Source organism: Meriones unguiculatus, chromosome 6 (assembly GCF_030254825.1).
Source record: "Meriones unguiculatus strain TT.TT164.6M chromosome 6, Bangor_MerUng_6.1, whole genome shotgun sequence".
Classification (NCBI taxonomy): Eukaryota; Metazoa; Chordata; class Mammalia; order Rodentia; family Muridae; genus Meriones; species Meriones unguiculatus.
In genome coordinates this window covers 37,257,640-37,280,884 of record NC_083354.1, presented here as the reverse complement: position 1 = coordinate 37,280,884, position 23,245 = coordinate 37,257,640, and the positions used below count along the sequence as shown (strand labels likewise).

The following is a 23,245-nucleotide window of genomic DNA, read 5'->3' as shown; positions in this document are numbered from 1 at the left end:
AAATCTGAATAAGGGCTGAGGAAATAGCTCAGTCAGTGCCTATAACTTCAGAACTGAGATGGAGAGGGCGTCCCAGACCTGTGGCCAGCCAACCATTGAGCTTCAGTTCTGTACACAGTCTCAAAATAAATAAGTAAAGGGAAAGCGCAATTAAGGAAAAATGCCTGAATGAACATGCAGAGCTGCCTTCACTAGTAAGTACATACAACACACTCTACATAAAAACAAAAACCTGGAGTAAAATTTCATGCATTAAAATGCATGTTTTATGCAACGAGCTGACACTGCATGCATATCACCATTCTTAACTATCATTCCAAACCACCAGTCCATAAAGTTCCCACACACACCTTTCCAGTCACCTCCCTTTTCAAACAGTTTGACTTCCTTCATCACATATATTCTACTGTTCATTCTCTGCTTTCGTTCTGTAAAAATGGGATAGTTCTACACTTACATAACAGTAACATGTTAGCATAACATGTTTGAGACTCACATCATGGAGCAGTAATGTGTCCCTTTTTACTTTTAAGGCGCATTCCCTCCTATGGCTACTATTCATGCTGTTATTGATGGGATATGAGGCTGTTCCTAGTTGAGAAGAGTGATAGCGCTGATAGATTAAGCATTCTTATACAGGCCTGAGTCTTTAAGATTGTGTGTTTCAGTCTCTGGGTAAATACTCTGTAATTCCACTTCTAGGCTATAATCATGTATTTAGAAAAGACTAAGGGTTTCCCACAGGAGTTATCACTGGTCTACTCGCCGGCAATGTGCAGGAGTCCCAGTGCCTCCCTGCCAGGTTCTGTTTGTTCTTAGGAGCTTACCTTACGTACCACTCTGGCACTGGCAATCGGTCTCCCTCACAAACCCAACTACCTACAGGACTCACAGAAGGTCTCTACAACTGGCATTTATCTTAAACCTTGCCTAATTACCAAGCAGGAAAACAGAAATGATCTAAAAGGAGAAAAGAGTATGTATGGGGGGTGGGAGTACAATCCATGTCATAATGCTAATAAAAGCACGGCTAGGACAAGTCTGTGAGACAGGAACATGAATTAAATCTTCTATGCTCTCATTACAGCACATGCCTTTCACAGCATCTGTCAGTCTTACTCGTTCCAAGTCTATCTTCTTCCCCTCTAGACCAGACCCATGCTTGACTTCAAGACTGTATCCAGGGACTGGTATACATGCCTTTTACAAAAGGGACCCACTACCTATTTCTTGATTATACATTAGGCAGTAGCAGATGGGAAGCAAGGGCTAGAAAGGGCATTTGTATTTGTTCTCTACCCTTGTGTAACAAGTCACACAGGCTTAGTGGTATCTAACAGCATTCACTTGTTACTATATTCTTTTACAGGTCACAATCCAAGCTTGAGAGTTCAGTGTAGTTAGGTCCTCTGCTTAGAGAGCATGTGGCTCCAATTACGGCATAGGCAGGGCTGGGTTTCTCCTTTGGGAGCTCCACTGGGAAATAACCCCCTTTTCAAGGTAAATTTGCTCACTTAGGCTACTAGCAGAATTGAGATTTACTTGAGGTGACAGGTCTGTGAGTCCTAATGACTTAACTCTTGACTGAAACATCATAAAAGTCACTTGTGTGTGCCATCACTATGGCTGTTTATTGTAATACCAGCAAGAAATCTCTGGTGAAGCCTGCTCAGAAGACCAAGAAGTCTTCCTTTTGAGACTAAGTCTCATCTACTGAGGTTAGCCTCAAACTCACTATGCAGCTGAGGGTAACCTTGAACTTCTAATCCTCCTGCCTCCACCTCCCAAGTGCTAGGAGATTACCAACTTCACCTGATTTATGTGGTGCTGAGGATTAAACCCAGGGTTAATGCATGTCATCTGTCATTCTACCAACTGGCTACAAGCCCCACCCAAGACAAAAATCTTCTATAGCATCATAGAATCATAAGCTACACTCTAGTATCTCATCATTCTGTTCTTCAAGGTTATCAACAAACAAGCTCATTTAAAAAAAAATCTATTTTGTAAAAAGATTTACATACCTGCATTCAACCTAGTCAATAAGAAAGCAAATATTGACACCAAAAAAATAAGTCTAACAGAATCAGTAGAGAAGTTAAAGGTGCATGCAAAAAGGCAGGTCATCAAACTGATGATCAGCTGAGAGACACTCAGCAGGTGAAGACAATTTTGACAACAAGCTTGGTGACCTGCTTCCATCCCCAGAATGCTACATCCATTCATAGATAAACATGAAAAGAGATAAGACTCTACAAAGTTGTTCCATAACTTTGACATATGCATTGTGCAACATAAAAAAAAACTCATATACACATCATGCAAACACACAAAAACAATAATATTTAAAAACACCAATGAGAATCTCAAATATGAAAGGCTTTCCATTCTCCTTTACATTGTTACTAAGATACACAAGCTTTACAGATGTTCTTACAGAGTTAGGAGGATCCTATAGTTGAGAGACTTCATACTCACCCTAAATTTATTAACAGAGCTAGAGAACAACATCAATTAAGCATGAGCTAACACTGGCATTTCATCTTTTATTATCCCTGCCATCTAGTGGCAGGGATAAAAAAATTCAAGGAAACGGGACTTCGAAGATAGCTTCATTTAAGAACACAGAGGGTGGGAAAACCTGCTTTATTTCACTATAGCTAAAAAAGCAATTTAAACCCCCTTGCACCAGCTGATATCTTAAAGGCATTGTTTAGATAACTATATTTAACAGTCAAGTTTATGACTTCAGATATGGAGATACAAAGTAAGGAATCCACAGCAGTTCTTAACTACAGAGAGAATTACCAATGATTCATGAAAAAGAGCTTCACGTTAACTCAGAAGGTAAAGATCTACAGAGATCGAACAGCCACTGCTGCACCACCATAAATGTGCTCATCTGTGCACAAGCAGCTGTAGCTTGACCCTGGGATGGTGCTCCCTGACCTCCACTCACTGGTAGGTGGGGTCACTTTAATACAAGACCTTCTTCAGCAGAAAGGGCATGTACTGAGACCAGGCACCTGATTCTCTACTGGTGAGCACAACAGGAGAAAGCAGAAGGGCTGTTTAAAGTTTCTGTCTTGCCACGCCTTTAAGTCACTCTCACTCTTTTCCCTCAAAGTGACGTGTACAAAATCAAAAAAAAAAAAAAAATCTGACAATATATAGCAAAACTTCACAACACACATTAACCACAAATAAGGGTCCTGTTTCAGTCCCATCTGATAATATTTGCTTTACCTGTCTGATGCCAATTCCTATCAGTAGCACCTGGAAGAGGAGGGTCTCTCTGGACTATCAAGGACATATGCTTTGTTGTTTTGGGAGAGGCTCTTTCTCTTGAGGCCAGCCTAGCTTGAACCTGGAATACTCCCACCTCAGCCTCCAAAGTGTTGATATTATTACATTGCATCCTACCACTCCTGGCTACAATGGATATTTAAAAAAAACTAACTGGAGGGCTGGCAAGATGGCTCAGTGGTTAAACCACATGGTAGAATGAGGACTGACTCTGGTCAAGCAGTCCTCCAACTTGCACCTGTGTGCCGTGGCATGCAAGTACCTCCTATCCCCACACAAAATACATGTTGTGTGTGTGTGTGTGTGTGTGTGTGTGTGTGTGTGTTTAAACTAATTGGTGAAAAACAATGAAAAGTCAGCAAGAAATAAAAATTAAAAATCAAAGTAAGAGGTTGATATGCCATTATATGAACCAAAAAACTCAGTACCTCAGTACATATAAATATGCAAGTTTGATTCAATGAGCTCTGCTCAGCTAAGTCCAATATCTAAACTTAACACAAGGAGGAAGGCATATATTCTTATACATAAACTATCATTAAATATATGATACATATTTGTTATATATATTCATATATTACAGAAAATTTCTCCAATACTACCTTATTAGACACATAATTATTTGCATGCATATGAAATATACATAAAACAAGAATTTAATCTTCTATAGAAATAAGATTTATAACAAGCATGATCTAAAGTAATAATGTCCCATGATCTACAGATGCAAGTGATTTCAACTAAAACTCAAGAGCAAAGTGAACATCCTGCAAGAAATACTTTCGTGAGGGTAGGGAAGTAACAAGAGATAAATCTGCTGCTCAGAGCAGTGTCTACAGACCTTCTTGGACAGTTTAGTTCTCGGGGCCTAAGGAAAGGCATATTCACAAGCTGACATCCTTACATACCGGTGTGTTTTAATATTCAACTTGGACACCAAGACAAAGGACCACTTAATTTTGTTCTGCAAACAGCCCACACTATACTCAATATAGTGGAATTGGACATTACTTTTTGCCATCTTACTTGACTTCAGGAATTTATTGAAGTAATAGGGCTGCAGACTCACTGTATGTAGTTCTCTGAGAAGAGTTAATTAATGCTTTATGACCCTAAAGAACAAAAATGAACACAGGTGTCTACCATGCAATGGTAGGAATCAATGGTGGAAAGCATTCCAAGTTCAGAATCTTTTGTTTGTGACTTGGCCTCATTAAGTTACTCAGCCCAGGATTAAACACCTTTGCCATACCAGGCGCTTGAATCAAAGCCCCAAAACGCTGAGTGTCTACCACATGTAAAAAAAAACAAAACCCTCCAATGAGAAGTGCTTTCACCTTCAGATATTATCTATCTCTCTATATCTATCTATCTATCTATCTATCTATCTATCTATCTATCTATCTATCTATCTATCTATCTATCTATCTATCTAGTTTCAATACTTAGACTTGATCCTGGAACTTACTTGACAAATCAAGCTGGCCTTGAACTCACAGATCTGCTGGTCTACTTGCTAGAATTAAAGATTAAAGGTGTGTGGTACTTACTGCATTTGGGTATTAAATCCAAAAAATGTGAGGTGGCATGTTTGCACTAGGCCTACTACTGGAGTGCTATCAATGTACAGAACTGAAAGAACTGAAAATCACACAAGCAAATCTTTCTAATTTGAGAGTGGAGAGGAAATGCCTACAAATGTGCTTACATCTTTTCCTATTTGTTCAGGTGTGAAAGAAAGCTGTTTCATTTCCCTCAGAGCTTTGTATTCTGTACTTCAGTCCTACTCCGTGGCATCCTCACTTCTAAAGTAACTCAGATGTGCTTGGTACCCGTCTACAGTATTCTATGAACATTGGGCAAACATTTGAATACACACACTGAATTTCTGAAGTTTATATACTTTTGAAAATATTTGGCCACAATACTTAAGAACCTTAATTTCCAGGATAAAGTATGGAAGTAGAGGTAGGCAAGAATATTTCAAATATCAGTCAAACCCTTCATACTCTAAGTACTCAGTGCCCTCAGAAAGAGCACTGACTGCAATCAGCCTGGCTATGGAAACAAGGATGTAAAGTTTGGGCAGGTAGTGACTGAATGATCCAAATCAATAACTCAAGGAGAAAAACCAAGAAATAAGGAAGGGGAGTAACAATGGAAAACAATGGAGCTCAATGTAGTGGTTCTAGAGCCACCACTCTCAGCAAGGTCTCCAGCATTACCTGTTCTCAGTGCACTCCTAACAAATGTCAGGGTGATTAATCAGAATTTTAAAGCCCTGATCTCTTTTGAGAAAGGATATAACAGATAGGTTGATGGACACCTAATTGTACACCTTTGCAAACATCATTCTTTAAAACAACATGTTACCTTTGGAAGCTATCTGTAAAGTAGGGGAAATGAAATATCAATAACATATGGTTATTGCAAGTCACTAACTGAAATAAACTATTTGCAACAAGTTTAACCTCAACTTAGTGTAGCCTGTATACATATATTAAATGTGTGTATGTGAAGCCTCTTATTAAGTTATTAAGAAAAAGACAAACTAATTTTAAGAATCTGACTAGGGCTAAGAATGGTGGTATACGCCTGTTACACCAGCACTTGGGAACCTGGGGCAGTAAAAGCAGCCTGGGATATGTAGCCAGACCCTGCTTCAAATATAAGCAAATAAAAGACAAACAAAAAACTCAAGATGGTCAAAGATACTCAGGATATGATAAACATAATGTGGCAGAATTTTTTAAAATGGTCCTAAATAATCTGCACCTATATATGAATGTTCTTTTTTGACACTGAGGTAGGCCTTATGTCATCTAAACGGCAAACATACTGGAGATGATGTTGTCCACTCCCAGCCTGGCCTTCAGTCAGCCAGCCAGCTTCTCCCATCTTGGGATTCTCTTTTGGAGTTCAGGAACCACATAGTGAAGCAACCAAAGTAAAATGGGGGAAGAGCCAAAGCCCTGACTAAAGCACGGTCAAGTTCCAGCATGTTACCAAATGCCCAGACATCTGAAGCATTCTAGCCCCAGCTGGCAACGGCCTGTGGAGACAACTTCAATCCTCTCAAAATGCAGGCTGATACAAGTGGAATAACTTCCTAGTCAGCCCACAGAACAGAGAAAAGTGCTGGCTGCTGGGTCACAAAGTTTTGAGAGGGTATCTTTACAAATAACTGAAATATGTCAGTCCAGGCACACAGCTATCAAACTCATATATTTATATATCAGAAAAGTTATGTCATTAACATTATTCATGATATCAAAAAACTAGAACCCACAACTGCCGTAACTTCAACTCCAGAGAATCTCAATAGCCACTCCTAGACTATGTGGACACCTAAATTCACCCCTGCCACACATAAACATACAATCAAAAAATAAAAACTATTCAAAAAATCAGAATAGGGGGCTGGAGAGATGGCTCAGAGGTTAAGAGCTCTGGCTGCCCTTCCAAAGGTCCTGAATTCAATTCCCAGCAACTGCATGGCAGCTCACAACCATCTATGAGACCTGATGCCCTCTTCTGACATGCAGGTGTATATGCAGACAAAACATTGTATACATTAAAAAACAAAACAAAACAAAACAACAAAAACCTTAAAAAAAAGTCACAATGGTTTTCTAGTTACAACAGGAAAATAAGAGACAGGTTACAGAATAAACATGTAAATATCAAGATGGTCATGTGCTTGTTAGGTTCCCAATATCATCAATAAGATTCATAATTATACAGAATACACACATTCCATGTATGTACATGTTACATTTTAAATATGCCTCAGTCTATTAGCAATGTGTTATGCTGATTCAAGCTCAATAGGCCTAACTAACATCACTTAAATGGCATACGTTTTAAATATCCTAAATGATTTTATTTCAAAAGGAAAACCTTTTGTATAAAGGCTATTTATATTAGACACTAAGTTCAGTAAATTACTTCAACAACCAAAATAATTATCTTAAATGGGGGGAGGGAGTGTATCCCTTTTAATGAAGTGACTTATTCCACTTAACAACCATAAATAAATACGTGGATTTTTTAAAAATTAGTTGCTCAGCTCATTTTTCTACTTTGAACACATGACTGGCCTTTAAACCAGTTCAGATTAGATTTACTTCATTTATCTCACATAGTTTTTCATCATCCTGTTTCTCCTTCAAATGTCAGAAAGTTGTGTAGCATGTTAAAATAAGTCTCTTTGTTTAAATCTAGGGTAACCATGTTGTAGGAATCAAGTTACACTTTTGTGGGACAGGTGTATTAAGTTTTTTAAAAGTCTGTGAATATACAATGTTGGCTAATGTATTGAACAAAATCCACTCAAAACAAAATTCTTTTTACTATGTCATCATTACTGTCCTTTGCTGCGCTGGGGACTGAACTTGGGGCTTTGCACGTTTATTAATAGACTTTCTTTTTAAAATACACTGAGGGATAAAGGATTTTTTTTAAGGCAGATAGTTTTATTAAGTTAAAAAAACAAACAAACAAAAAACCCCTAAAACCATGTGAGGTCATCTTAGGTTTTCAGTTCAAGGACTCATAAGAATACCTAACAGACTAATCATTTCTATTATGGTTTGATTAATAATTTAAAAAAGAATAATAAGGACTTTATAGTTTGGTTCATTTAACACTAATACACTAATATGTACTATTCAATGACCCACCTAATAATAGACATAGACAAGGTTACTTCCACCGCAAAGACTTTCACAAAGACAGCAATTTATTTTATTCTAATGAGTATTTTTATTTATTATCATTTAAATTTCTAAGGTAAAGTTTAAAAAGGAGGTCAAAACTCTTGTGCTTTCTAAAGTGTTGCTCGATTTGTGCATCACTTACCTTCATCGAGTTCAATCAAGAAGGAGCTATGAATGGATAATTAATCCAAACTTATCTAAACCCATTGTTGGCATAAATTTAGTCCACTCTAAGGTTAGGGCACACAATAATTTCAGCTCTTACTATCCCTCAAACTCTAGCTTGTAAACTCATTTTTACTGAGATGGCACCTTTTCCATTCATCATCTCAAAAATTAACAATACAACTTTTATAATTCAAGAGGCTTACAGATCCTAACTAGTCTTTCTTGTCTAATGCAATGTTCCTAAACTACTCAGTTTAAACATGAAAAAGGAACTATTAGAAAGTTATTTGTACTTACAGGTACAAATAAGAAACCCGACACACCTAAAATTACACTTTCTCTCCAAGTTCTTCCTGAAGATCCCACTCAGCCACTCACACTCACTGCTAGTGCTGGCAGTGACTCTCCGCCCTGTCTTCTGCCAATAATACCAGCTCTTCTTCAGCAACTCTCCTCTTCCTCAACACTAAAACACTCATGAAAGCGGGGTTACAATATTCACTGCATATGACTCTACTGACACTACAGTCAAATCCAAGACTTACATATATGTCCATTATCAACAAAACAAGAGGCATAGTTTAAGACAAAGTTAATTTTAAAAATGGTATAGTTAGAGACAAAAAGGTTTTAAGTAATCACTGAGTATTCACCATGCCTCTAATACTGTGTAAAATATTGCAGGGAGAATACAAATAATGTTCTTGACTGGAAGCATCTTTTTTCTGCTTTCTATGGTAACATTAAAGTATCATTCACTACAGGGGCAAGTGAGGACTGAAATCCAAATGACAATGCTTACCAATTCAGACAATAAAACAAAACAAAAAAGCCACAAACCACAAAAACCTAGTTCTCCCTGGGTATTTTTACTCTGTAGATGTAAAACTTCAAAAAATGGCTTCAGCCTGTTCAGTCAACTGTGAAGTCTTGGTAAAGTTTAATGGAAGACTGTTTTATAATACTATTAACAAAGCCTACACCAACTAACCTCTCACATGAGGCAGATAAGTGATTATCAGGTTATTTTCCTGAAAGGAGTAGGGCTGGCATGGTTAACAACAGTTGAGACATTTCAGGAGAATATCTCAGCTTGGGAATTTATGTAAGAGGAATACCAGAAGCATTAAAAAGAGTCTTCTATCCCTACATTGACCATTACCCAAGTGGAGTCTAACTAAAGGCATTTGGAGTATTCCCTGCTATGTTCTACTTGGAGCTTGGAATGACTGGATATGCTAAACATCCTTCTTAGGATAGTTGGCTTAAGTTCTAAAATTTGGATTATAAAATTCAAATGCTGGCTGGCTCAATAGAGATTAAAGAAAGGCAGTTCCAGATTTAAATTTTTCTTCAGCAATGAATTAAGTTTGACGACAGCCCATTATTTATTCACAAAAAATAAACTGTTCCCACTCAAGTAGCATGGGTTTTATACTAACATATAGCAGAAACCAACACCAAATCTAATAAAAATCACACTAACCACGAAAGAGAATGCAAGTGAGTTTTCTTATTTGTTTCAGTTAAGAAGTGCTTTCTAATTATAAAAGGAACCCTTACTAACTAGCGTCCCTTTCCTGACACCATAAAGCATTTACTAACAGACACCTAATTCCCACAGTCCAATAAAGTTCAGGTTCCTACAGGAAGGCTGTTATCAGTCTTTGAATTAACTTCATGCTGGAAGATGATTTCTGATAAACTCTTCCTAATATATATAACTCTAGCAATTTTCCTGAAGATGGACACAGCCAATAAACAATCAAGGAAATGAATTGGAAAGGGTAAAACTAGCCATCAAAACACCAGGGCAGCGGCTCTCAACCTTCCGACTGCTGCAACCCTTGAATGCAGTCCCTCATGTTGTGGTGACCCCCAACCAGAAAATTATTTTTGTTGCTACTTCCTAACTGTAATTGTGCTACTGTTATAAATCGGAATGAAAATGTGTTTTCTGATGGTCTTAGGCAACTCCTGTGAAAGGGTTGTCTGACAACCCCCCAAAGGGGTCATGCTCCACAGGTTGAGAACCACCGCAAACTTAAAGAAGCCATCAAGATATCCTACATAAAAACACACTTACACCAACCAAAACCAGCAATTCTCCATAAAACAAAAACAAACAAACAAAAAACACCCAACACATCAAACACTACATTCTTGGGACATTCCTAAATTCTTACAGCTCAGATGTCTTTTCAGAAGTACTCCCTGGGGCTTTGGAGCTAACCTAATGGATAGTGTGAGGACTGGAGTCCCCACAACCCATGCAAATGGATAGGGATGATGGCCCCTTTGTAACTCTACTTTGCTGGAGGCAAGGAAGGATCCCTAAGCAGGCTGGCTAACTAGCCTAGCTCAATCAGCAAACTCTGGGTTCAACTGAAAAATCCTAGACCAATATAAAGTGGTAAGTAATCCAAGGAACACAAACACCAATCGCTAGCACCTGCTCAAACATGGGAACATACATGCACATGTGCACACACACACAGAAAATAATGATGGCTAGACATGGTCCCAGCACTTGGGAGGATTAGGGGTAGGAAGGGATAGGGGTAGGATTAGGATTAGGGGTAGAAAGCAGGATGGAGAATTCCAGGCCAGACTGTACTACCTACCAAGGCCAGCCTAAACTGCATAGTGAAATCCTGTCTGAAAACACAAAAAAATTAACAACCATTCATTAAGTTAATTTTACTATATGTACATACTTTAAAATAAGCAACAGTTGACAAAATCAAGTTCTTGTTTGTTTTGGATAAGGTCTCATTATATTGGCCAGGCTGGTCTGGACTACCAGAAGCTCAAGAAAGTTCACACCTAGGACTGCAGACACAGCATGGCCAACACCACTAGAGCTCTGCCCCGCAAAGCCCAGTTTTTGAACAGTAATTTTGTTTTTATTACACTATCATTTGTCTCCTGAATGATATTCCCATGCCCTATTTCCTGTACCCACTATTGTTTTCTGAGAGATTCAATCTTTCAAGGGTTATCTAGAGAAAAAGATGACTGCATCTGAAGAGTTAGCCTTAAGATCATTTGTTATCTAGGGCTGGAGAGATGGCTCAGTGGTTTAAGAGCACTGGCTGCTCTTCTAGTAGACCTAGGTTCAATTCCAAACACCTACATGGCAATGCAAAATTGTAACTTCTGGGCTTTAGTGGGCACATGGTACACAACAGATGTACATACATGCAGATAAAACACATACATATCAAATAATAAAAAAAATTTAAAGATCATCTGTTATCTCAAGTGAAAAAGAAACTTTTCCCCTTCTTTTTCACAGGTACTTCCTACTATAAAAAGTACAGACAAAATCTCAGGTGCTAGTCAAATTACTGCTGAACCTTACTTATTGCCCACATGTTCTGACTCTTTTTAACCAAGAAAGATGACAAGAGCTACAATTTCACTTTACTAAAATAGGCTAACTAAACTGTGATTTTAGCAATACAGAAAGCTCACCAAAAAAAAAAAAAAAAGTAAGGACATACTCAATTATGCTATAATGTGGGAGACAGGGACTGGAGAGCAAACGGTATTCGAGGTGATGCCAATGATCATGCTCTGGGTGATGGTCAGATGGGTCCTCATTTTACTGTGGATTAGATTTCCTAAGACTGAAGCCCCTTTTACCTGTAATAAAAGCCTTTGCAAATGCATTTTTTGCTTTTTTTATGTAAGCACTTAAGATTTATTTTCAATGAATATCTCAAAAGACAAGAGTGCTGCTTTCTTTATGATAATTCTACTGTTTTTCTTTATGATAATTCACTGTTTTTTGCAATAATTGGTGCAATAATTTACTTTCATAAATAAATTTCTGGGCATGTTCCTTTTCTTCAATGCCATTCAATTTGGCCTCATGCTTTTCTTCAGACAAATCTGACCACCAACAAAAATAATGCAAGGCATGCATAATACACACTTTAGTTATGAGTTACTAACTCATTTTAATTTCTGTAATGCTGCAGACAATAGTTCACCTTCAACATAGTATACAGGCATGTGTAAGCACACACACAGTCACACACTATCAATTACAACATTAGATACTGAGAGAGGAAAGCAAGAACTTCCCAATATGTTACGTTAAAACAAACAAACAAACAAACAAACATTGGAAGTCTTTTGTAAGTTGAAAGGACTGCTAGATATTACTCAAAAAGCAAGCAAGCAAGCAAATAAACAAACAAAAAAAAACATACTAGGGAGAAAAAAGTTTATGTGAGAAGGATTAATAAGCTCATAAAGCTTGGAAAAGAAACTCATCAAGTTGCTTTTCAACTAATGCTTCAGAATTTTACTAATATGAATAAATTTCTTTGGCTCTTCTATCCAAGAACATTTCCCTTTTGATAAGCATGAACACACAGTAAAAAGAATAGCTTTATAACTTAATTTATGGCAGTGACAGGCAATTCATGCCCACAGCTTTTTTACATCACCAGCTCCAAATTAAACTTAAGTCCCGTTTCCCTATCCATGCTTGAACTATTGTTATTTTCAACATTCTCAATTCAAAATGAATGGAAATATACAAAGAACGTCCTCTCATATGCTGAAGTCATAATTTTCAAAACAAACCTCAATATGAGAAGCATTCAACTACCTTCGGGTAGTTTGTCCACCTTCCTCAGGCCCTATGACTTGGAAACAAAACAGGTGACCACATATACTTTAAAAATCTACTCACTTCTACATTTCTGAGTCTAAGAGTCCACTCAAAGTTCCCATGCTGATGACTTAATACCTCCAAACTCAAAACTATACTTTTCCCAGACAAATCTCAGTGAAAATATTCAACTAGATTCAATCATCTTTTCTCCTCAATCAGCTACTTCTTTAAAAGGCCCATTTCTGAAAATTCATTACTCATTTTCAACAAAAAACCCAAACAAAACTTAAAATAATCAACTTGTGTTATTCCCCTATATTAAAACAATCAAAATAACTATACTCCAACTAGCAAGTTTACTTCACTGAAGAGGTCTGTGACCAAGCATTTTAGAACATATGACTAAGAAACAAATTATGTTGGTCGTGCAAACCTTTATTCCCAGAACTCTGGAGGCAGAGATGGATCTCTCAGTGTGAGGCTTTCCTGGCGTACAGAGTGAGTTCCAGGACAGCAGGGCTGCACAAAGAAACCCAGTATAAGAAAGAAAGGGGGAAAATACATTTTGTCTATGAAATAAAAGATTTCACCCTGTTTCCTCCATTCAAAGGTCACCATCAGCCATCGTTAAAGTTATGCACTGCCACCTGAGACATGTTAATGTCTCCTCTTACACTGAGTTCCTCAAAGGGAAGTTACAGATGATATGGCTAACTTAATTAGTGCAATAATTCACAGATGTGCTTATCTTCAAATGGTACAAATGTGAATGGATAAGGAGTACAAATTTGAATAGACATTTACTAATTTATGTTGAAAGTATATTCCAAAACATTTAATTGTCTCAGGCTAAGAAAGCATTTTTCCAAACATTCAAACTAAAAAGTGGCGAGATCTTTTGGCTGACCTACAAATACTAGTAAACAAATTCATTCAAAGTACAGAAGCTTCTGTAACAACTGCCAACTCTCCTAACATTTACTCCAATAGACATGGAGCTCTTTTCTTTATCCCATGTACTGCTATTTCCATCCATTCATGGCAGAAGTAGGTAAAGTGAGCAGAATGCACTTGTAATCCCACCTGCCAGTTTGGGCTTCACAGCTAGTTCTTGACAGAAGGAAGGAAGAAAAGAAGAAAGGGAGGGAGGGAGCAAGGGAGAGGTCGGAAGGACAGACCAATTCTCAGAAAGAATAAATCATTTACAAATGAGAAGTACCATCAATCACAACCAGCAGGTGATCCTCAGATTGTCCTTTTAATTTTGGTGTATATGTTTTCAGGTCCTGTATTACTTGGATGAAACATGGTAGTGAAAACAGGCTAAATAATAAGACAATTCGAGTTTAAAAGTCCTAGGTTAAGTGAAATCAAATAAAACCCAAAATCAACTACTTCAGACTTTCTCTTGAGACAACAGATTCAGCAAAGCCAAGTCACTTAACATGGCTAATGCACTGGCTTACAGTGTACCTGGGTAAAATTACTGACCAAAACCTGAAAGGATGGAATCTGATCCTGACCTGAAGTCCAAGCAAAGACACAAAAACAGTTATTTGTCTACGCCAGGCTCAGGTTCTACAGAAAACAAATGTGGTCTAGAAAGTTCTCCTTTTTCGTAGAGTGGAGGAACAAGGGTAGCATCCTGTATCATAAGACAATGCACCAGTAGTTTCTCTAGGTTTTAGAGTCTATGAGAAGAGTGTAAGCACAGCCATAGACGTTGGAAAGGGAAGTAAAATATATCAACTGGAGAACATAAGTAGTAGTGATGTGAATGTTCACTCTAAAATTCAACTTTCCTGTATGTTGAAAACTTATAGCACAATCATTTAGCAGAAGGCAGGTCTACTGAAATGCAGAGATTTTTAACCCAAAGCAGCTGCAGTATTGTAGTATCCTATGATTTCTCTTTAAAATTAAAATAAAAATGAGACTTGGTAACGCAAGTAAGTAACATCAGCCTTTCTATTAATTACATCTGAGAACACAGCTGTACCAGTGAATACTAAGATAATACAATAAATACTATTTTAATATTTATTTTCTATACACTCAGCACTTTTGAGAGCACGAAGACAGGAGGTTAAGACACAGGCTGTGAAATTACTTCCACATTCACAGGTTCACAGCCAGAGAAACTTTAGTTCCTAATGCTTGGTAGTCTTCATGCAAACCACACATGTCTTGAGAATCATGCAGTCCTCCCCATTTTGGCTCTAAAGAAAATAAAATCATTGAGGAAAAGCAAAGATTCCAAAGGCTTAGATGACAGACTCTGCTTTGGGATCAATCATATGCTTCATGAAATTCACAATTACTACCAGAGGGTCACAATGACTGCATGTGGGAGCAGGTCCAAAGTCATCCTCAAATCCAGCCACTCCAGCACTCCCCATTACATACTTCTCAGAAGCTCCCAGCTAGAAAACGGCTATCACCATGAAAGCAATGGTAGTGTTATCCCATTTGGAGGAGGAGCTGGCCTGCTGCTGCTAATGAGCCCAATCACGGAGCTTTAAAAGATCTGGGAGGCGCTGTGTTCTAAAACTGCTTGCTTTTGCTAGCCATTCTGTCTTCTTTAAAAATGAGGTCAACATTTTTTTTTCTCCTTTTCTTATTTTTTTTTTTGTCATCTGTAAAGTGAAGAAAAACATGGGAGACCTCAAAAGACAGGAAGCAGTCCCTAACTCATAAACAGCTTACCCTCCAAGACTTCTCACTCCTTTGAAAATGTTTGCACTAATTAACCTATTTGTACCATAGTTTCTAAGGAAAAAGCATTCCATGTTTCAACTCTAAAACACTGTCCTAACAAAAATAGAAGAAGTTGTATGTGTGGGTGTAGACAGGATCTACTATGAGAGACTGGGATTGCAGGTGTGCCCCATTATGCCCAGTTTCTGCTGCCTTTTTGATAACTGCAGCTAAAACCTAAAGCTCTAAATTCTAAATTTCCAAATTCTCTCCAGAGAGAAGCCCCTAAAAAGCTATGCCAGCAGGAGCAAGGGCATCTCTTCAAAGTAGTGCTAATGCAGAGAGCTACCACAACCTGTCATAAGCTAATAGGAAAAGTCTGGCTAATGTAATGTGCAAGTACTCATAATCACAGCAAAACTATGCAAAGACTACATATCATGTCAGATAAAGATAAAAGTTAGATGCACGCTGTTAAACTAGTTGGTCAACCAAACGTCTGGCACCTACAGAACAGTCTCACTGCTTCCTGGAGTCTCATCAACTCAACTGAGAGGAGGAAATCACTGGCAAGAAAAAGTGAGATTATAAACCCAAAATGTTATTAAATTCTCAAAATAAAAGATACTTAATTCAGTGACCTCACATATTACCTCTTACAGCAGTTGGTAATATTTATAACTTGGGTAACAAACTTTAAAAACAAGTTTAACTTGGTGACAAGTCACTTTTGTCAGCTATCTGAACTCTCACAATTCAAGAACTACTGTAAAATTTATAGAAGCAATAATCAAACAGCCTTTCACAAAAAGGATTCAGAAATAGAATGGGGGTGGGGTTGAAGGTCTGGGCAGGCCAGAATAAATTGGTTTGTAGAAACAGTCAGAGAGAACATTTAAATACTCCTAAAGTTCCCCTCATTGCTGCATGGTAATCTGAGCCACTTCCAAGCTAGTGTGTAGAATGCTCTTACTAGCTCCGGAGAAAATTTGTTTTAAAAGTCAGAAGTAATGACAGGCAACAGGCAATCTACACAACCTCCCTTCTAAAAATTTTTTAAGAATGATTATGAGATGGAAGAATGAATGGCATGACTAAAGTTAACAGCTATGAAAAGAAAAACTAAAGTGAACACATATTTTTTTGTTTGTTTGATTTCTCTCATTAGGTCACTTGAATTAGACATGCCACAAGATTCACAAAGTCATGTCTCCATGAACAGTGAGGTGCAGGGACAATTCTTTATTACACCTATCTGCTAATTACAATGTTCTAACATTACAAGCATAAACATTTCATCAAGAATAGACAAACATTAACACTAGCACTGGTAGATGAAATAGCTAAGCAGGTCTTAGCTGTGGACACTTGCAGATCAGTATTGTGAATTAAAATTCAAATGGAACAGACTCAGATGAAACACAAATATATCTGAAATGTGTTTCCATACACAGCAGAATAAAAACAAAATAGATTTTCATGAATAAAAAAAGTTATGCTCTCAAATTCCTAAAGTAATCTAAGCCTCATTATACTATGCAGTTTTTCTAGGGACTGACTTGATGCAGATTTCTAATCCTCCTTCAAAGTAAGGGGGCGAAAGAAAAAAAAAATCACCTCATCACTCATTTGTGCATTGATCTGCAATCATTAATTTCAGCTTCTGAGTAACTCGTTAAGTAGTTAACAGCCTTCCATTCATTAAAAAAAAGTTACTTTCTGGAAAATTACTCTGGAAATATTTTGAAAATGTTTGGTCAATCGGACACTCTGCTATCTTTATCTGAAAAGACACAACTTTCTTTTTTCATATTGTTCAGTAAATTCTAGGGGCTTTCATTCCTGGTCAATTTCACTTTTTATCCATAGTTGGCTGCGTGTTTCAAAAAGACTACTATATCCAGTTAGTAAGACTGGACAAATATTCTTGGGTTCCAAATAACATAATGGTCATTTAAAAGCAAAACTAAAGTCAGTGGTAGCACAGGCCTTGAAGTCCAGCACTCTGGAGGCAGAGGCAGAGGCAGGGGGGTCTATCTCTGTGAATTTGAAGCCAGCCTGGTCTGCAAAGCGAGTTCCAGGACAGCCAGGGCAGTCTCGAAAACAACACCACCACCACCACCACACACACACACACACACACACACACACACACACAAAACAAACCAACAAAACCAAGCAAACAAAAAAAAAAGCAAAACTAATGTTAGAAAAAAAAAATCAAAACCTCTAAAATGGGATGAAAACATCTCACAGAAGGCTGTCACCATAACTGACTGTTTCTCTAAACTACAGTTTCCTTGAGAAGGCCCCTCTGGTGTTCAATGGGTGTTGCAGCATGAATATTTCTCTTAAAAGCACAACTTAAATCCGGTACTTAAGATAAAAGCCCTCCCCCCAAAACCCATACATAACCTATATATTTACTAACTCTAAAGAAGAGTCTCTGCATTTCATACGGTAAGACAAGTATCCTAACGTTTATTTAAGGTCTAATTACACGTTAAGATTAATTCAAGGATAACAGGGTAGCCAGGCGAATAAAGTAGTTTAAAGAGACACATTCTCTCGCTCTCGCTCTCTCTCTCTCTGTAAAAATAAAAAACAAAACAAAACAAAACACTTCATTCAGGTTGGGCCAATGGGAGAGAGTTGGAGCAGCCTTCCCCTGTGGGTAACTCAGTGCTCGGGGCGGGGGTGAAACCTTCAGGTCAGCCCGTGCTATGCAGGGTGCCACTTCGGCACCACGGTCCGGAGTTCCCAGCACCGCGGTACTGTGCTCTCTTCTCCACAGACCTTCCTGCAGAGAGTAATAAAGAAGCTCCCGCAACGCTGTCGGATACTGTGCTAACGCCGAGGGTGAGAGCTGGGCTAACACAAGAGCGATCTCGCTCTAAAAGGCAACCCAGCACAACTGTGGAAACTGTGGCGTGCTGAGTGCACTTAAGGGCCTTAGGGGGAAAAAAACAGGCACTCTTGAAAATACCTGGTGCTGGAAAAACACGAGCCGCTAGCCCCGCGTTCGCTTTCGGGATATTTTTCCTAACCTCTAACACTCCACTCTCCGAGAGAGAGACAGAGACAGAGAGACAGAGAGACAGAGAGACAGAGAGAGAGAGAGAGAGAGAGAGAGAGAGAGAGAGAGAGAGAGAGAGAGAGAAGGGGAAAGCGTGAACTGCGAGGCTGAGCGGAGAGGGGCTCCGGGCTCCTCCGGCGGCCAGGAGGCAATCGCGGGGCTGCTCCGACGGCAGGGAGGGGAGAGAGAAAAGCAAAGGCAACAAGGCGCAAAGCTGCGGCGGAGAGGGCGTGGGGAAGGGGTTCCCCCGAGGCAGGCGAGGCGCCGCGCGGGGCCGGCCCAGCCCGGCGGCCGAGGACCGGGGCTCCGCTCCCGGGCAAACTTCGCCGGGCGGGCAGGGGGGGCGCGCCCGGGCCGCCGGGGGAGCGCGGTGGGCTCCGCCGGGCTCCGGCCACGCCAGGGAGCGCGGGCTGCCGGCGGGGGAAGGGCAGGCACACTCACCACGGGTCGAACTCGTGGATGATGCTCTCGAAGCGGATGACGGCGAAGAGGCGCGAGCTGAAGCCGGCCAGCCAGGCCAGGAAGAGGATGGTGAAGGAGAGCAGCGACTGCCAGCCGGCCGGCTGCGACAAGCCCCCGGACAGCCCCGCGGGGGGCCCCGGCTTCGGCGCCGCCGCCGCCCTGGACGAGCTCGGGGCTCCGGGCCCGTGGTGCCCGTGGCGGCTGTTCCCCAGAGCCATGAGGCCGCTCCACGGGGACGAGTTGAGGGACGACTTGTGCTTGCTCTCCGGGGCCGAGGGCTCCGCCATGTTGTGCCCCGGCGGCGGGTCTCGCTCGTCCTCCGCGGCCGCCGCCGCCTGGAGCGAGGGGTGCTGGGCGGAGACCCGGAGGAGGAGGAGGAGGAGGAGGGCGACGGCGACGACAACGAGGAGGAGGAGGCGGAGGCGGAGGAAGAGCTGGGCGCGCTCCCGCCCTCAGCACCGCGAGGCCGGGACACAGGGGGTGGAGGCGGCGGCGGCGGCGGCGATCCCGAGTCTCCGCCTCAGCAGCGGCCGCGACCGCCGCGCTCTCAACCCAGAAGGCCCCTGCGCCCCACTAGCCATCCGTGTCCCCCGTGCGGCTGAGGAGGCGGCGGCGGCGGCGGCGGCGGCAGCGAGAGCCGACAGGACGAGGGCGCCAGAGGAGCGGCGGCTCGGAGCGGCAATGACATTCCTCCTCACGCCCGCCCCGCCGTGAGGAGCACAAAGGGGGAGGAGCCCCCTGGAGTCCGGGCGGAGCGCTGGCAAGCCTTGACTCCGCCCCCTCGCCCAACAGGAACTGGCCCCTCCGCCTGTCACAGAGCGACAGGTCCGTTACGGGGCGGGGCCGGAATGGCGGTGTGCGCCAATAGGAGCGCGAGCGGGGCCTTGGGCGGGGCTTCGGTGGAACGGCCCTCGCCCTCCCCCCGCCGCCTCGCGGCCTCGCGCCTATTCGCCGCCGGCTGCGGCTACGATTTCATTGTCAGTTGAAAGACGCGGTTTCGCGCGCGGGCCTGTTCGGGGCTCGGAGGGAGGGCGCCAGGAGGCTCGGCTCGCTTCGCCACGTGGGCCCCGACCGGAGGAGGACGAGGTCCCCGTCCCCGTCGGCCAGAGCGACGTAGCGAGCACCGCCCGGCCGGGTTCTCGGCGGCCGTGACTTTTAACCCGCTCAGCGCGGAGCGCCGCCACGTGACTGGGCGCGCAGGCGCGGTGCGCGGCCCTGGGCGCGTGGGTCCGGCCGCTGGGCTGAACGTGCCTGGGGCGGCCGGGTCGCCGCCTCCCCGTCCCCTGCTGTGCCCTCCCGAAGACTCGGAGAGGGCAGGTGTCGTCCGAGCTGCGTTAAGATGGAGCAGCGAGGCGGACGCAGGAAAATGCGACACCCCCCCTTTCTTGTTTCTTCCAATTGCCAAGAAATTCTTTGCAGCTCAGTCTTTTCACTGCGGGAATTCTTTATTTACACCTGCCTACGTTCCTTCCCCAGGTTATTTTTTCCTGGACCGTAGTAGCCGTTGCCCAGCTGTCACGTTAGCAGACCAGCCGCCGACCCTGTGTAGGAACTTTTCCTTGGCTGGGGCAGTTTGCTTAGACCTTCCTTCCTCCACAGCTAACTCCGCCCACCCCGAAAGCACAAAAGTCAGAGCAAAGGGAGAGCAGAAGCAGGGGCAGTGGGAGAAGGGATCCCCCCGGCAGGTGCAGAGGTTCTTGTTAATATTTGCTTGGTTTCTCGTGTAGGTAACGGTCCTCGGTAGGTAACACCGGAATTTAAAAAATGCGAGTAAAGATTTTCCTCAGTCCTGTAAAATTGCAAAATACAAATTCCCTTTCGTTGCTCATTGTCAAAGGTTAGGTAAATGAACAGGAGTGGCTAATAGGTCCAGCCGCTCCCAACCTAGTGATTTAACTTTGCTGTTTCCCTTACAAAAATAGACTCATGTTAGATAAAGAAAAGCCTTCCAGAAATAGACTTCCTCACAACCAATTTAATATCCATCGTTTATTAAACATCTAAATTTTAATGAGATTCATGGTGGAATGTTAACCAATCGCTTGACCAGAGAGGGAACATGCCCTTTCTCAGATCTAGAAAAGTGCACGTTGAAATGGCAGCATTTATTTTTACCCGTGTTTCATGAACCAATATCCTATCAACCTAAAATAACAGTTTATCTCGTGGCTTTTATTTTAGGTTGCTTGGGTGTCTCTGTCTTATTGAAGATGTTCCCTGTTGACTCTGATGTTGTCTTCTGCTTCCTCTTGGCTGTTTACTGGTGGTGGTGGGGTCTGAAATTGAGTAGAAACAATCCTAATAAATTCTAAAACACAAGCCACCTGTGCGGGACTAGCCTTTCTAACTCTTAAAGTCGATTTGAATCATTGTGTGTGAGAGTGGGCATGTATGTACTATGGCATGCATGTGGAGGATCAAATTACATGTTCGGATGTTGGTCCTTTCAGTACCCCAGGTTAGCCTCCATCTCACCATAGAGCACTGGTTCTCAACCTGTGGGTCACAACCCCTCTGGCAAACCTCTATCCCCCAAATTCTTTGCATTATGACTCATAACAGTAGCAAAGTTACAGTTACAGCATAGCAACAAAAATAATTTTATAGTTGGGGCTCACCACAACATAAGGAACTGTATTAGCAGGCTGAAGCATTGGGAAGGTTGAGAACCGCTGCCATAGAGCATTGGGATAATAGGCACCTGCTGTCATATCCAGCCTTTTATGGGCTCTGGAAAGTCAAACGGAAGTCCTCATACTTGTGTAACAAGTTAATATAAAAGAAGCTTATCTGCGAACAAGATGGAACATTGTTAAGGGAATGCAGGGCCTTGATGTGGGCAAGGATACGTGAGCTATAAAGGCATGAGGAGCCGCGTTATCAGGAAGCCTGGGAGACATGGAGCCTACCCTCACACCGCACATCAGTCAGCCCTGGGGAGTGGTAGCAGCCAGCCCACTGTCCCGGCAAGCATGTGGTGTGAAGCATGGCGAACACTGGAGCAGTGCAGGGAGGGGTGACTCACACCAGGGTGGGAACTGGGAGCTGAGGAAGCAGCACTGTAGGAAAGAGAGGGGATCAGAGGAAGAAAGGAAAGATCTCAGAGAAGCAGAGGCGCACGGTGCTGGAGAAGGGAATGCAGGGGCCCAGGGAAAGGCTAGCATAGCTGCCACACGGGCTGTAGAGCTAAGTGGGAGAGGTCATGCTGAGAGGCAGATTGTGCATTGTTATAATTGGAGAGTGTTGGGAGACCATGCAGAACTTGAAGTTGGAAGCAGAGTCTGGTTAAGACGAGTAAGTTGATCAAGTGTGTGCTTTAAGAAGGCTCCAGGGGCTGTAATGTGGAAAATGCTTTGAGAGGGGATCAGGAAGAGAACACATTAGTAGCTGATCTCATGAGAGTCCAAGGTTTATTATTCCCAGACCTTAGAAATGGTTAGATATTGTGTGCTCCGGATTTATGGCCTTTCAGTGTAGAAAAAATGGCTTCCAGTCCGTTAAGGAAACTCCTGTGTGTGAGCCACTTTCCATGAACTCCCTGGTGCCTGTCATGGCCTTGATGAGTTGAAAAGTGAACGCTTGTCTTGGCAACTAGAATTTCTCAAGGTTCCTTAGCAAGTTTAGCAGTTGGATTGGACATCTGCACTCACACAGCTGGAAGGAGACAGCATAGAACACATTCTTTCCAGAAGTCTGGTACCAGAAAGACAGAGGACCAAGTCAGACCAAGAAAAGAGAGTCAGGGGTTGAAGAGATTGCTCAGCAATGAAGAGTACTTAATGCCCTTGGAGAGGACCCAGGTTCAGGTCCCAGCATCCACGTGGGAGCTCACTACTCTCTCTAACTGCAGTTCCAGGAGATCTGACCCCTCTTCTGACCTAGGTGGGCACTGCACGCACACAGGGCACATAAAAACACTAAGCACAACATGTGCACATACAATAGATATCAAAAGAAAGAAAAGCACATATAACTTATCCACAGGCATGGCTGCAAACAAAGATCAACTACAAGGTGCCTCAGGGATGACGAAAGTCTAAGCTGGGACTCCCACTTCCTGGAGACAGAACACGAGTATGTTACACACTGTTGGCCTGGACAGAGCACACCAGAGGACGCGCAGGTCATCGACAATGACAACTCTTGGGTGGCCTTTGTGCTGTCCTGTCTGCCAGGATGGCTGAAAAC

General features: G+C 41.9%; 1 protein-coding gene across 1 annotated transcript in view; it reads right to left on the bottom strand.

Moving 5' to 3' along the window:
* The window catches only part of Stt3b (STT3 oligosaccharyltransferase complex catalytic subunit B), a 68,370-nt gene extending 48,591 nt beyond the window's left edge, over positions 1 to 19,779 (bottom strand). Inside the window, exon 1 of the mRNA XM_021656000.2 lies at positions 19,037 to 19,779. Within this exon, the coding sequence (XP_021511675.1) occupies positions 19,037 to 19,344 (308 nt within the window). The 5' untranslated portion in view covers positions 19,345 to 19,779. The remainder of the gene's footprint in view (positions 1 to 19,036) is intronic.
* Positions 19,780 to 23,245: the final 3,466 nt, after the last annotated feature.